Source organism: Vicugna pacos, chromosome 15 (genome assembly GCF_048564905.1).
Source record: "Vicugna pacos chromosome 15, VicPac4, whole genome shotgun sequence".
NCBI classification, from domain to species: Eukaryota; Metazoa; Chordata; class Mammalia; order Artiodactyla; family Camelidae; genus Vicugna; species Vicugna pacos.
The window spans coordinates 28338204-28355298 of NC_133001.1; the positions used below are offsets into that span (position 1 = coordinate 28338204).

The 17095-nt window shown below is 33.4% G+C and overlaps 1 protein-coding gene across 3 annotated transcripts in view; it reads left to right on the forward strand.

Moving 5' to 3' along the window:
* SRBD1 (S1 RNA binding domain 1) overlaps nt 1-17095 on the forward strand; it is a 169400-nt gene that overhangs the window by 25920 nt on the left and 126385 nt on the right. For all 3 annotated transcript variants that reach the window (XM_015249703.3, XM_006216451.4, XM_072937776.1), the window contains 2 exons: nt 10953-11056; nt 15115-15222. In XM_015249703.3, the coding sequence (XP_015105189.1) occupies nt 10953-11056; nt 15115-15222 (212 nt within the window). The remainder of the gene's footprint in view (nt 1-10952; nt 11057-15114; nt 15223-17095) is intronic.

Genomic DNA, 17095 nt, shown 5'->3' on the forward strand with positions numbered 1-17095 from the left:
TTGACTCAAATTGGATCTTTTTCCATATGAAATATAAATTAGGGATATCCGATTTAGAAAAAAGTGAGAGGTCTCACTTAGTTGTATAAATCATAATCATGATACCTCAGTCTTTTAATTTCATTTTTCAGTTTACTAATTATCCTAATTATAGTTAGGATTCTCAAGAGTTTATCTTTGGTTCTTTTTTATAATTCTCAACTCTTTACTGATATTCTGTATTTGTTGAGACAACATTCTCCTGGTTTCCTTTAGGTCTCTGTCTATGATTTCCTTTAACTTGCAGCGTATTTGTAAGTTGGCAGTACTGAAAATCAGATTCTATCCCCTCCCCAGCATTTGTTATTGCTGCTGTTGTGGGTTTTTGTATTTTGCTTGGGTAGCATCTAAACTATTTCTGTAGTCTGTATTCTTTCTTGTGTGTGGCCACTGAAGTCTTTGTTTCATTAGCTTAGTGGAGAACTAGTTACTTGACAGAGATTTCCTTAATTCCTTGAGCCAAAAACCCCCCAAACTCTCCTAGTCTTGTATATTTACTCTGTTGCGGCACTCCTTCAGCAGTTAGGGAGGCTGTTTACAACTCTGCCTTAGCCTTCACTTCCTCTTTGGGTGGAGCTCAAAAGTCAGTTAGAGGTGAAAGCTTAACGTCTTCTCAGGTCTTTGCAGAGTGTGTATTTGTCTGGTCCTGAGTGTGTACATGACCTCTTAGATTTCCTAAAATATGCAGGAACTTTAAAAAGCTCCTTTCCCCTCACTTGTCTCATTTCCTAGCTTCTTCTTTGGGTCTGATTGATGGTTGCCATAATTGTAATCTCTTATCCCCAACTGTTATCCCTTACCCCTTTGAGACTGCAGCTAACACATTGTCTTTAAATACTTAAATGCCACCCAGGAAATGGCTTCTGTCTAGGGGAAGCTCTGAGACAGGCAAAACAAAGGCAAGCCCTTGAGCCAGTCCCTCAGGGAGCCACGAGACAGATCACAGATTTTTGAGAATAAGGTGCATATGGCTCCCTTTGGTGCTAGCAGCCTGCACCAAGAATGTCGCCCGTAATCCTCACTGCCACTGCTGAACTGCAGAGTGGGTGATGATAAGTGGGTAAGTTTTAAAAAGTGCTCTTTTACTAAAATTCTGCAGCTTCTTTCTTCTTTTAAGTGTTCCTCTGATTGTTGTAAGTTTTTGATAGATTCCAGAGTTCTGAAAAAGTTGATTCTGACAGTTTTTGCCAGTTTGTCCTGTTTGTAACTTTTGTAGACAGTTGGAGTTTTGAAATTCCATACTACACCATTTTGGTGATGTCACACCTAATAGCATCTTTAAAGTGTGATATGTATTCCCCTGTTCTATTCTGAAACCAGCATGTGGCTTTAACCTTATAAAGCATCCTTCTTTATCTTGTTTAATGCTTTTTAGCTTGAAGTCTACTTTGGTATCAGGATTACAACCTGATTTTCTTAATGGAAATTGATTCCACCCTTGTTTTAATCTTAGCCCTACAACTATATGAAGTGCTTGCCCTTAGACCTTTAGCCAAAACTTTGCAGTCTTCTTTTAGGTGATTGAAATTTCTTTTCTAGTCTAGTATGGAATTGGCAAAGTTCTTCTGTAAAGGACCAGGGAGAAAATATTTTAGACTTTGTGAGCTAGATGGTTCTTGCAACTACACAACTGCCATTGTAACATGAAAGCAGTTATAGATAAGACATAAATGAATGAACATGGTTGTGTTTTAGTAAAATTTTATTAATGAAAACACATGTTAGACTGGATTTGTTCCATGGGCCATAGTTTGCTAACCTCTGTTCTTGTACACTCAGAAGATTTTACGTGTATAGTTATTCCATTATTCCATTGCACTTTGCTTTATTGTGCCTTGCAGGTACTGTGTGTTTTACAAATTGAAGGTTTGTGGCAACCCTCATCATGCAAGTCTCCTGGTGCCATTTTCTAACAGCACTTGCTCACTTTGTGTATTTGTGTCACATTTTGATAATTCTCACAATATTTCAAAATTTTCCACTATTATAATATTTGTAATGGTGATCTGTGATCAATGATCTTTGACATTACTATTGTAATTGTTTTGGGGTGCCATGACTGTACCCATGTATGACAGCAAACTTAACTGATAAGTGTATTTGTGTTCTGACTGCTGCACCGACCAGCTGTTCCCCACTCTTGCTCCTTTTTGGGCCTTCCTGTTCCCTGAGACACAATCATATTGACATTAGGCCAGTTAATAACCCTACAGTGGCCCCTAAGTGTTCAGGTGAAAGGAAGAGTCATATATCTCTCGCTTTAAATCAAAAACTAGAAATTAGTATGCTTAGTGAGGAAGGCATGTCAAAAGCCAGGACAGGCCACAAGCTAGGCCTCTTAATGCCAAACAGGTAGCCACATTATGAATGCAAAGGATACGTTCTTGATGGAAATTAAAAGCACTACTCTGGTGAAGACACGAATGATAGAAAAGTGAAATAGCCTTACTGCTGATAAGGAAAAAGTTTCTGGATAGAAGATCAAATTGGCCACAACATGCCCTTAAGCCAAAGCCTAATCCAGAGCATGGCCCAAACTTTCTTCAATTTTATGATGGCTGAGAGGTGAGGAAGCGGCAGAAGAAAAATTTGAAGCTAGCAGAGATTGGTTTGTGAGGTTTAAGGGAAGAAGCAGTCTCTATAATATAAAGTACAAGGTGAAGCAGCAAGTGCTGATGTAGAAGCTGCAGCAGGTTATCCAGAAGATCTAAGGTAATTAATGAAGATGGCTACAGTGAACAATAGATTTTCATTATAGACAAAAGAGCCTTTCATTATAGACAAAAGACTTGAAGAAGATGCCATCTAGGACTTTCATAGCTAGAGAAGAGAAAATGCCAGGCTTCAAAGCTTCAAAGGACAGGGTCTCTCTTGTTAGGGACTAATGCAGCTGGTGACTTGAAATTGAAGCCAGTGCTCATTTACCACTGCTCTATAAATGGAACAACAAAGCCTGGATAACAGCACATCTGTTTACAACATGGTTTGCTGAATATTTTAAACCCACAGTTGAGACCTACTGCTCAGGAAAAAAGATTACTACTCATTCACAATGCCCCTGCTTACCCAAGAGCTCTGATGGAGATGTACAATGAGATTAATGTTGCTTTCCTGCCTGCTAACATAACATCCATTCTGCAGCCCATGGATCTAGAAGTAATTTCAACTTTCAAGTCTTATTATTTAAGAAATGCTTTTCAGAAGGCTATAGCTGTCATAGATAATGATTCCTCTGATGGATTTGGGCAAAGTAAGTTGAAAACTTCTGGAAAGGATTCACCATTCTAGATGCCATTAAGATAATTTGTGATTCATAGGAAGAGGTCAAAATATTAACATTAACAGAAGTTTGGAAGAAGTTGATTCCAGCCCTCATGGATGACTTTGAGGGGTTCAGGACTTCAGTGGATGAAGGAACATCACATGTGGTGGAAATAGCAAGAGAACTAGAATTAGAAGTGGAGCCTGAAAATGTGAAAGAATTGCTGCAATCTCATGATAAAACTTTAATGGATAAAGAGTTACTTCTTATGGATGAGCAAAGAAAGTGGTTTCGTGAGATAGAATCTGCTCCTGGTGAAGATGTTGGGAAGATTGTTTAAATGACCACAAATGATTTAGAACATTACATAAACTTAATTGATAAAGCAGCAGCAGGGTTTGAGAGGATTGACTCCAATTTTTCAAAGACATTCTACTGTGGATAAAATGCTGTCAAACAGCATTGCCTGTTATAGAGAAATCATCCATGAAAGGAAAAGTCAATCAATGTGGCAAACTTCATTGTTGTCTTATTTTAAGAAATTGCCACAGCCACCACAATCTTCAGCAGCCACCACCCTCAGCAGTCATTAACACCAAGGCAGGAACCTCCACTAACAAAAAGATTACAACTTGCTGAAGGTTCAGATGATGACTGACATTTTTTAGCAATAAAGTATTTTTTTATTTTTATTTTTTTAATTTTCAAAATTTATTTTTAATTACATATTGAAGTATAGTTGTTATACAGTATTATATAAGTGACAGGTATACAATATAGTAATTCACAATGTTTAAAGGTTATACTTTATTTATAGTAATTATAAAATATTTGCTGCCCTGATTTGTACAATATACCCTTGTAGCTTATTTTATACATAATAGTTTGTACCTCTTAATCTGCTACCCATATGCTGCCCCCTCCCCATCCTTCTCCCTTCTCTATCCCTGTGAGTCTGTTTCTTTTTTTTTATATTCAGTAGTTTGTTGTATTTTTTAGATTACACATATAAGTCATATCATACAGTATTTGACTTATTTCACTTAGCAAAATATTCTCCAAGTCCATCCATGTTGTTGGAAATGGCACAATTTCATTCTTTTTAATGGCTGAATAGTATTCCATTGTATATGTATACCACATTGTCTTTATCCATTCATCTGTTGATGGACACTTAAGTTGCTTCCATATTTCAGCAATTGTAAATAATGCTGCTGTGAACATTGGGGTGCATGCATCTTTTCAAATTAGTATTTTTATTTTTTTTTGGATATATACCAAGGAGTGGAATTGCTGGGTCATATGGTAGTTATATTTTTTAGTTTTTTGAGGAACTTCCGTACTGTTTTCTACAGTGGCTGCACTAATTTACATTCCCACCAGCAGTATATAGGGTTTCCTTTTCTCCACATCCTCACAAACATTTATTTGTGTTATTTTTGATGATAGTCACTTTTAAATTAAGGTATGTACTTTTTTTTTTTTACATATAATGCTATTGCACACTTGGACTACAGTATAGTTTAAATATAACTTTTATATGCACTGGTAAACCAAAAAATTTGTGTGACTTGCTTTATTGTGATGTTTGCTTTATTGTAGTAGCCTGGAACTGAACCTGCAATATCTCCCACATGTGCTTGTGTTCTCTGAGTTTTGACACATTCACAATTTTTTCCTGTGTCCTTTATACTTGAATGACATTTTGACTCAGTATAATATTTTGTATTAGCACTTCCACTCCTTAAATTTGTCATATATGTTGTTTTGCTGTTGCCTTGCTCTGTATGCTTTTTTGGGGAATTCAGATGCTAATCTAATTCTCTGTTTCCTAGAAATGCTGAAGGTGTGGGTCCTGTGTTGTTTTATTTATTCACTTTATTGGTTTTATAGGAGGATAGGGGGAGATTTGGAATCAGGACACTGCCAGTGTTCTTTAAGTCTGGAATTCCTCAATAAATCATTTTTTAAATTTATTTTTCCTCTTTTCTGAATTTTACTGTTATAAAGAGAGGATAATGAAAAAGACTAGAATGCATTACTTTTCAAGTGATATTTAATTATCATTATTAAAACTGTAATTAAAAAAACTTTTGGTTGTATAGATGTTAAAGGTTTGTATGTGTGTGTGTGTGTGTGTGTGTGTGTGTGTGTGATACATAACATGAAGAATATTCCATTATACCACAGATATTTCTTGAACACTTATTATATATTGGTTCCTACTTGGGGTGTGGAGTTGACATGGTCCCTGCTGTTGAAATTTTGAAGTGTTTCACTATTATATCTAAGTTGTCAGTTTTACTTTTGTGTGCACTCTGTCATACCAGGTGAAGTGAATACTGTTGATAATTGGAAAAATTGATAGAAGAGTGAAATTTTACTTGCCTGGCCATAGTCTACTGATAGAGCCTAATGAAAAAGAGTTTTTAACAAACCAGTGACTCTACACTAAAATTCCTTTTGCAGAAGTGATTTTGCTGTGGGATGTGGTCTCCCTTTATTTGATTTAATTTTATTGCCACTTTAGAAAAATCTATTAAAACCTAGTTTTCTTAATATATCATTGAAAACATTTTGGTCTCTGCATTTTAACTAGTGTGCTTATTAATTAGCACATGTGGCATTCTGAGTTAGTTTATGGTTTAATTTAAGTTTTTGATTGACACAGGCTTCCAAGTGTGACAATATTAAGATCTAAGAAGGTAGAGCATTTTGGGAATGTCAGTTTTGAAAAAGAGCCCTGTGTTTGGAGAAGAACTTTTTAGTTATCTTGGAGGCTAGAGTGATAAGATGCTAGCTCATGGAGAAGGCTTTTCATTTCCTATAGTGTCAAGGTCTCATGTCCCCAACTCCAAACCCTGTTTTTCAGATAGCTCAGCATACAGTATCCCAGTGTACAGAAGCGAGGGAAAATGATGGCAGACAGTGGTAAAGGAAGAACAGTACCTGGAACTCCTTCTGCAAATACTGTGGGAAGAGCTGTGATAGCTGTTCACTAAATTAATTCTTCCAGCTGCATCCTTTCTCTTTTTTCTCCACAATGGTCCTTAGTATGCTCCTTTCCACCGTATAAATTTGTAACTCAGCCTTCACAATCTTTTTTGTAGCTTCTTTCACTGGTATCCTCACTTTCTGTGTCTTTTACAACACCTGCTTCATATTCAGTGCTGCCATCTGCAGTAATTCTGCTTTATCTCTCTACTGTTAATCTCCATTTTGCCCCAAACTCTGTTTCTGTTACGCTATTCCTTTTTCTACCATGGATCCTTTGGTGTCAGGATATTTTAAAGTTTGACCTATGACTTTACTTGCTCTGGTGGGAAAAAAAAGCACCCCCTCACTACTATTATTTTTATATAATAGTGTATTTATATAAATCAGAATTAAATAACTTTTCCCCTTATATTATTATCTTCCGCATGAATGAATTTATTACAGATAAGTTCTTGGATAAAAAACTTTTATTTACTGTTCAGTGTTCCTTTCAGTACATTAAAGAGGTAGCAGACATTGAAGATTTTATCCAGCCCAAACTAAAGTTTATTTTGTACTAAAATTTTATTTTTCAGTGATTATTTTATTTTTGCCAATGTTCACCTTAGAAATGTCTCAAATACGTCAAGAAAAAGAAAAAATATCCATTAATTTTAAAACTTTGATGATTTATTCTATATTTAACATTTTACTTTAAACTAGCTTTAAAATTTATATGAGTTAAAGTTACAAAAAGATACATACTTTTCATTTTTTACTTTCTTTTTGATGTGAGAAACAGAACTTTTTAGTGTAGAATTATTTTCTGGTATTAAGTTAAATTATTTGAAGCTTGTTTCACCACAGATAAGTTTAAATTTTGTCAGGTATTGTCATGAAAATGTGCTAAAATTGTTAAAATACCAATTTGTGTCCTGTAAGGGAGAATCTAATTTATTAAAACCTCATTCATTAAGATGTATTAGGGGGAGGCCATGATGAATTATTGAAAAATCTGAGTGTATATTAAAGTGATGCTGTTTCTTTAACTTTGCTGTCTTTTAACTTATTATATTATATATATGTGGGTATATTTTATAAACTGGACTAGGAGATACTATTTAACAGAGGCTGTTGGTGAACTTGATTACATTATTTGATTAATTTGTGATTATACTTGAAAATCTCAGTATTTGGTATAGAGTATTTTAGCAAAGGAGTATTTTTACTTATAACAGCTTTATTGAAATATAATTCATATCACATATAATTCACTCATTTGTACTGTACAGTTCCATGGTTTTTAATATGTTCACAGAGTTGTACAATTGTATAATCCTTTTTAGAATATTTTCATCACTCCAAAAATAAACCATGTACCCATTTGCAGCCACTTCCATTTCCCTCCAATTACCTTGTTGCCCCAACCTCTGGGCAGTGGACTTCCCATCTGTATACAGTTGTCTGTTAAGGACATTTTATATAAAGAAATTGTGGTCTTTTGCATCTGACTTCTTTCACTTAGCGTAATGTTTTCAAGGTTCATCCTTGTCTATCTGTCTTTTTGATTATGGCCATCTTAGTATGAAATGGTTTCTCTCTATGGTTTTGATTTGTATTTTTCTAGTAGCGATGATGTTGAACATCTTTTCATGTCCTTATTGAACATTTCTATATCATCTTTGAAAAAAATGTCTCTTTGGATCTTTTGCACATATTTAGGTTGTATCTTTATTGTTGAATTGTAAGAGTTGTTTGTATATTATAGGTATAAATCCTTTATGTGATATATGATTTATAAAACTTTTCTCCTGTGCTAAGTGCTTTCTTTTCACTTTCTCATTGGTATCCTTTGAGGTACAAAAATTATAATTTTGTTGAAGTCCAGTCTGGTTTTTTTTGTGTGTTGAATATACTTATAGTATTTTATCTAAGGCCTTATGTAATTCACAGTCATGAAGATTTTGCCTTGTATTTCTTCTAAGGGTTTTATAAGTTTGGTTTTTATATTAGGTCTGTAATTAATTTTGAGCCAATTTTTGTGTATGGAGTGAGAAAGCAGTACAATTTCATACTTTTGCATGTGGCTACCCATTGTCTTGGCATCACTTATTGAAAAGACTGTATTTTCCATGTTGAATTGTCTTAACACCCTTGTTGACAATCACTTGATGGTTGATGTATAGATTCATTTCTTGACTCTCTATTTCCATTGATCTGTATGTTTATCCTTAATGCCAGTACCACACTGTCTTGATTACTGTAGTTTTGTAGTAAATTTTGAAATTGAGAAGTGGGAGTCCTCGTGGTTTGTCCTTTTTTTTTTTATATAAGATTAATTTGGTTTTTCTGGGTTCCTTGAATTTCTATGTAAATCTTAGAATTAGTTTGTCAATTTCTGCAAAGATGCTACCTGGTATTTGATAGGGATTGCATCAAATCTATAAATTATTTTGGAAATTATTGCCATCTTAGCAATATTAAACCTTTTGATCCATGAACCTGGGAGGTCTTTCCACTTATTGAGGTCTTCTACAGTTTTTTTAAACAATGTTTTATAGTTTTCAGAGTATAAGTTTTGAACTTTTTTTGTCTAATTTATTCCTAGTATTTTATTCATTCTTGTGCTATGGTAAATGGAATTAAAAATCTTTTCAGAATGTTTATTGCTAGTTCGTTTGTAGAAACTGATTATCTTGCAACCTTGCTGAGCTCTATTAGTTCTAATAGTTTTATAGTGGATTAGTTAGTATTTTCTGTATATAAGATTATAGTATCTGCAAATAGAGATAGTTTTACTTCTTTCTTTTCAATTCAGATGCCGTTTATTTCTTTTTCTTGCCTAAATTTCCTGTCTAGAACCTCCAGTACAATGTTGAATAGAAGTGCAAGAGGAGGCACCCTTGTAATCTTAAGAAGGAAAGCTTCCAGTCTTTTATCACTAAATATTATCAATATTTTATATTAATAATTATTGAATATTATTGATATCTATTAAACATTATGAATATTTAATATTAATTATTATCTTTGGCATTTTTGTATGTGCCCTTTATCACATTGAAAAATTTGCTTTCTGTTCCTGGTTTGTTGAATGTTTTTATTATGAACAACTGCTAGAATTTTCTTATTCTTTCTGCATCTATTGAAACGGTCATGTAATTATTGTTTTTTATGCTCTTGTTATAATGTATTATTATGTTAATTGCTTTTTGGATGTTAAACCAACCTTGCATCCCTGAAATAAATCCTTCTTTGTTTTCATGGGGGAGGTAACTAGGTTTATTTATGTATTTTTTTTTTTAACGGTGTGGTACTGGGGATTGAACCCAGAACCTCATGCATGGTACGCACACACTCTATCACTGAGCTCTACCCTCCTCCCTGAAATAAATCCCTCTTGATCCTCATGTTCAATCCTTTTTATATGTTTCTGGGTTTGGTTTACTAGTATTTTATTGACTATTTTTATATCTGTATGCATATGCATTTGGTCTTTATTTATTTTGCATTGTTCTTACCTGGTTTTGGTATCAGGGTAAATGGAATTGGGAAGTTTTTTTCTTCTAATGTATTTTTGGAGAAGTTTGTGAAGAGTTGCTATTAATTCTTTTTTAAATGTTTGGTAGAATTCAGTGGTGAAGCCATATTGAATTTTCTACTTTTAAAATTCTATTTTGGCAGTATGTGTCTTTTTAGGAGTTTGCTCATTTTATTTAAGTGATCTAATTTGACATACAGTTGTTCATAGTATTCTCTTATCCTTTTTATTTCTATAACATTCATATTAATGGCTCTTCTTTCATTCTTGACTTTGGTAATTGGAATATCTCCTTTTTTCCCTTGGTCAGTCTAGTGGAAGGTTTGTCAGTTTTGTTGATACTTTCCAAGAATCAACTTTTGGTTTGGTTGATAATTTTCTATTCACAATTTTATTAATTTTCCCTCTATTCTTTATTATTTCCTTCCTTCTGCTTGCTTTAGGCTTGTTTGTTCTACTTTTTTTGTTTGTTTGCTCTTCTTTAAAGAGTGTTTTTAATGTGTTTTAAAAAACAATTGCTCTTTTGATATGTTAATTAAGAGCAGGGACAGGTTGGTCTGAATTTAAATTTCTGCTTTGCTGCTTGCTAGCTTTGTAATTTGGGACAAGTTAGTCTTAGAAAAATTATCATATAAAAGTAAGGTGATAATACATGCATCACTGGTGGCTTTGAAGATAAGTGTGGTAATATATTTAAAGTGTTTAGATGGGTCTGACAGTTGGTAAGTGCTCAATAAATGGTAATAATTAGTAGTTATGAAATATCTCACTTAGGAATTTGCATGTTTGTATTTATCTTAGCAATATCTTTTCACAAATCTAAAATGTATATCTTTCTAACTCCAGATGATCAAAAACTTTCAATTAGTAGAATCTGAAATGAGATTTTAGATCACCAAGGTCTCATCCTGTGAATATCATAGGCTTTGTGCCTGTGTTTTACTTTGAAAAAACTTGAAAAAAGTATAAAGAAATTATTATATTTAATACATTCTTGGTAAATGAATGAATACAAAATTGATATAGTTCTAGGCTGGATAACCACCCAGTTTGTTTCACACATGTTGACTAATTTAATTGATCATTTATATATTTTGTGGATCATCAGTCTTTGCCGTATATGTTTGCACTCAGATTCTGGCAATTAACCGTGGAGAAAATCTGAAGATACTAACAGTCAAGGTTAACATTTCTGATGGAGTGAAGAATGAGTTCTGTAGGTGGTGCATTCAAAACAGGTCTGTTTATAGAATTTTCTTTCTTTCATTTTTAAAATCCCATATTGAGATCTATATGTACTGATAATGTATAAAAAAAGAAAAAGAAAAAATTCCTTAAGAATGGTTCTTTAGTTCCCAGAGAATTATTTTATTTAGCTGGCTCTTGTTTAAGTTCTTTATTTTCCATAGGAGCATTTCTTCAGTTATCTTTATAAAGAGAAATTTCTAGAACATGACTGAAAATTATACCGCTCTACCACAGTAATGTAAAGTATTATAGTATAGGTCAAATAATATTACCATTTATTCAACTGGAGTAGAACTGAATAAAATAAAATATAGATGAGCCAAGGAACATCAACTAAATCACTGCAAGGAAATTCATTCCTTGATACTTACTAGTATAAAGATAACAGATTAAAAATGTAAGTAATACTTCCTTGACTACTGAGGACAGACTCTGATACTGAGTATTATGAATATTCATAGGAAAATAAGCTAGAAAATGTCCCTAATTTACTGTGACCTATTTATAAAAAACATTTCTTAAAAGGAAATTAGCACAGTCCCACCACTTTATAGTGGTAGATATCATCAGTCTACACAATTACATGAAATATCAGTTAATTCTCTCAAATTAGTAGGAAAGGTATTATTCACCATTTTAAGGATAATGAAACCAAGAAAGAAATTAAGTAGCATGCTTATGCTCATAAGCGTAGGAAGTAGTATAACTGTAATTCAAACTCAAATATGTGTATCTGTCTTAGGATTTTGCTCTATGAAACTATCTTAGAATATCATCATGTTTTAAATTAAAGTTATCTAATTTCTTAATAGAATTTTTTAAATCTATGATTTCTCTTAGGTATTTACAACTCTTTCCCTGTCCTACATGTCTTCTGCTGTGATCTGAATAGTCCTATAGGCACTATTTCTTTCCTAATTAATTATTGTTCTCTCCTTGCGTGTTGACATAAATTGGACAGAATCCTGTCACTTATGTATAAAGAAACAAAATGAAATATTAAACTAATTAAGCCAATATTTGAGTAAAGTACTTGCATGGAACTTCAGTGGAAGGTAAGTAGGTTTATTGGGTAAAAATAGCAGTCATTCAATTGATTCTGATAAATGTCCTTTGATATTTGTTCCATTCATTATCCTTTACATGCATGTGTTCTCTCTTGTATTTTTTAGATGAATAAACTTGGCTTTATTGTTTTCTAAAAGTTTTATAGTTTTATATTTTATATGTATATAAGTCCATGATCCATTTTTTGTATAAGGTTTGTGGTTTAGGTTGAGTTTTATTTTTTTGTACATGGATGTTCATTTGCTCCAGTGCCATTTGTTGAAAAGGCTATCCTTCCTCCATTGAACTGATTTTACCCTTTGTAAAAAAATCTGTTGGATATATCTCTGTGCATCTATCTCTGGTTCTCTGTTTCATTCCACTGATAGGTGTCTGTCCTGCCACCAATCCCACACTGTCTTGGTTACTGTAGCTGTATAGTAGGCCTTAATATTAGGTAGAGTGATTCCTCCTACTTCAGTCTTCTTTTTCACGATGGTTTTAGCTATCCTAGGGCTTAAGCCTTTCCATGTAAATTTTAGAATAAGCCTTATTTACAAAAAACTTGCTAGGATTTTGATAGGAATTGCATTAAACTTGTAGATCTTTTTGGAGAGACTTGACCTATTTACTATATTGAGCTTTCCAATCCGTGAGTACGGTTTGTCTCTTCTTTTACTTAGAACATCTTTGATTTTTTCCATTAGCATACAGGTCCTGTACATGTTCTGTTAAATTTATATCTAAGCATTTCTTTGATTTTTTTTCATCAGCATGGAAATCCTATATATATATTTTTAAATTTATACCTAAAGACTTCATTTTCTTTGGAGTGATTATAAATGGTATTGTGTTTTAATTTTGGTTATGGTAGAATTCTCCATCGAAACCATCTGGGCCTGGAGATTTCTGTTTTGAAAGCTTGTAAATTATGAATTCAGTTTCTTTGTTGAGTTTTAGTAATTGTGACTTTTTAGAAATTGGGTCCCTTTTTCTTTTACGTTGAATTTATGAGCATAAATTTGTTTATAGTATTCCCTTATTATCCTTGTAATAGCTATAGGTTATGAAGTGATATCCTTTGTATTATTCCTGATCTTAATAATTTGTGTCTTTATTTTTTATTTTTGTCAGTCTTGCTAGAGATTTTTGAATTTTATTTATTTTTGAAGAACCATATTTTCATATCATTGATTTTTTTTTAAATTGTTTTCCTGTTTTCAATTTCATTTATTTCTGCACTTGTATTTGTTACTTTTCCCCTTTGTTTGCTTTGGGTTTAGTTTGCTTTTCTTTTCCCATTTTTTGAGGTAGAACTTTATATTATTGATTTGAGATCTTTTTTCCTTTTTTTGCTTGTTTTGTGTGTGTGTGTGTGTGTGTGTGTGTTTTGTTTGTTTGTTTGTTTATGGGAGGAGGTAATTAGGTTTATTTGTTTATTGGAGCTACTGGGGATCAAACCCAGGACCTCATACATGCCTAGCATGCCCTCTACCACTAAGCTATACCCTCCCCCGAGATTTTTTTTTTTAAATGTAAACATTTTAGTGCTATTAATTTCCCTCTCGGCACTGATTTATCTGTGTCCACATATTTTGATATGTTGCATTTTCATCTTTATTCAGATTTATCTAATTAAAAAATCTCCTTTTAGACTTTTTCTTGACCCCTGGATTATTTAGAAGTATGTTGTTTAATTTCTAAGTGTTCAGAGATTTTCTTGTTTTCTTTCTGTTACTGATTTCTGGTTTCATCCCATTATGGTCAGAGAACATACACTTGTATGATTTAAATTCTTTTACATTTGTTAAGGTTTGTAATTTGGCCCAGGAAATATGATCTTTCTTGGTAAATGTTCCATGGGCACTTGAAAAAAAATCAAATGAATTCTGCTGTTGTTGGGTTTAGTGTTCTGTATATGTCAGTGAGATCCTATTGATTGATTTTGTTGTTCATATCTTTGATATCCTTGCTCAGCCTTGTTTTACATTGTTTTGATCCACTGTAAATACTTAAAATTACTAATAGATGTTTATGGGTTCTAACAAGATGGTCATGAGTGGAGGGTATTATTCTCAGGGATTTGGGAATTGAAGAGAATGTCTCTGAGAAGGGGATTTTAGTACTTTAAGATCTTGGCTGCTGAAAGGACAAATCCTGTCTATTCACATATTTTTGTTTGGATTTTTATATAATCTTGGCGTACAAATGTTGGTCATTTTAGATAATTTTGAATAAGTAGCCAATATTTGAAAGTTCTAGGATTTTCATATAAATGCATGTTTCTGAGTTTTTCTGAAAAAAACAAAACAAAGCAAAAACATAATCTGGCACAACTGGCCATGCATTCTGGTGAGAAATTTATTTTCTCCCAGTTGTGGAGGCTGAAAGTCCAAGATCAAGGTCAGATTGATTTGGTTCCTGGTGAGAACCTTCCTTTTGGCTTATAGACAACTGCCTTCTTACCTGGCAGGAGCAAAGATAGAGGAGGGTATCTGATATTTCTCCTTATAAGGATGTGAATCCCATCATGGGGGCCCTATCCTCATGACCTCATCTAAACCTGATTATCTCCCAAAGACCCCATCTCCAAATATCATCCCATTTGGGAGTTAGGGCTTCAGCATACTAATTTTAGGGGACATAATTCAGTCTATAGCAGTGGGGTTTTGGTGACTGTCTTAAATCTTAACATTTTTGACCATTATTAATAAAACTTCAGAGACTCTTCTCAGATTGAGAAAGTTTTTTTTTGTGTTGTTTTGACCCCTTAAATTTTATGTGTGACCATGGTTACCAAGTTTTTAAAAACAAGAACTCCAGATGTCATAGTAATAATTTTCAGACATCACAGTCTCTCCTCACAGATTATGTTACTTTGGCTTTAATAAGGTTTTTTTCCTCCCATTTTCTGTTCCACTTCCTCTATCTTCTTCCAGAAGCCCTTTTACTGTCTTCTTATTGTTACATCAGTTTTACTATAGACTGTTCTCTTTTGCAGGTGGAGACCACGTGGCTTTGCAAGGCCAGAGTTAATGAAGATCTTGTACGACTCTCTGGATGATTCCTTTAAACGCCTTATTTATCCTCTTCTTTGTAGAGAGTTCAGGTATGCATCTTGTCTTATTTAACTTTGTGTACTGTTTATTTTTATGTGTGGTAATAGGCCCATTAAAGCATGTAGTAAATATTTGTTGATCCATTAACCAATTCAAAGGACTGAGTCAGAATCACAAAGTCTTAAATTTAAGCCTAGATTTCAGTCTGTAGAGGCTTTCACGTGCATAGATCACAAAACTTAGCTCTTAATTATGGTATACTTTTCAAATCTTGACCACTTAATGTGTACCCCTTCCAGTTCAGCAATACCAGTCTTGTAATTTGACGACCAAGCCAAACAAATGGTTTTATTGATGAGAGATTTGGCTTGGGAGAAACAGACTAAGAAGTTAATGGAGAAGTTAGTTGGCAGCAGCTTTAGAGGCAAGAGAGCCAAAAAAAGCATAAGACAATCAGTGGAGCATATGATGAATGTATTACTATGAGAGAAAGCTAATGTGTATGTTTTAACTCCAAATGGGAGCTGGTTGAATGCATAATTATCAGCAATGATGAGCAAATTTTAGGAGATTATTAAAGTGACCAGCTAAATGGACTAGCAGAAGAACTAAGGGTTACAAAGAACTGCAAAAGAGGTGAGACACAGGAACGTTTTTAGGGGAGGAGATGGACAGAAATGTTGGGAGGCAAAAACCCTCTTTCTTGCTTCTGTCTAGCCTTTGTCTTGGTAGTCAATCTTTAGAAGACAGCCATGCCTTCATATTTTCTTCCTATGTGCTATAGATTTCCTTCTTTCTCACATATTTGTAAGTTTCAGCAAGGGTCATCTGGGAGCTGTAGCTTTCTAGCCGTGTCTTCAGCCTCACTAGAAGTTATAGCAGCCTTTATAATGTTTGTCTGTTTTTTTCTTACTGGACTTGGTCATTGACTTTGAAGGTGTTTAGAGTAGGGAGTGAGGAGATACTATTAAAAAGGACATGTAATGCCTTTGTCCAACTTCTTTTTATCAGAGCCATTCAGTCTCTTAATTCATCCTTTTTAGTCCAGGTATCCCTTAAAAATATTGTTTCTTTTGAAATCCTGTCTCATTTCAAGTCTGTGTGAAGTAACATTGCTTGCTTTGAGGACATAAAATTTTGAAAAAGAAATTCTGTTCTTAATGAAGGAAAAAAAAGAAAATTATCTTACTTAAATTTTTATATTCTTTTCTTTTTTTCTCATGTCACATATAATGTCCAGTGGTGCTTTTGACATTTTTGCATATATTTGATTTGAGTAGCCTGTGGAATAATTTCACTGAGATCTGATGTATGCAGTTTGGTGTGGGATTGTTGAATGTATAATTTTTCTCTGACTTCCCTTAGCAGTGGCAAGCAAGAGCACTTTCCTTTTCTTTTTCTAAAATGCCTGTGGTTAAAAAATATATCTCTTATTTCAGTCCATAAGTTGGCTTGCAGATATTGTCTACAGATGTGTTTCTTAATAGAAATTCTTATAATTACCTGAACAGCAGTTGAAAGGGAAAACCCCCAATTGATTTTTTTTAAAGCAAATTAATTCTCGAATTAAAAAAGAAATTTGTCCTAATGTAGAAAAATTGGAAGAATCTGTAAAACACAAAGGAAAAAAACATTTCACTGCTTAGAGATAACCATTGTTAACCACTTTTCTCTATTCATGTGTGTATATTAAAAGACATCATAGAGACGACATTTTTTGCAGCTGTTTTATTCAGTTGACTATATAACATGCATAGTCTCACTGCATTTCTTATTTTCATGACTATCGTGATCATTCATCCATGTTTGGCACACATACCTCTTTCACCAAGACGACATTATCAGTTTCCAACTGCTGTCTTTTATACTATCTTTTATTATATCTTGAATGTTGCCTCCTCTTTATCTCTGTCATTACTAGGA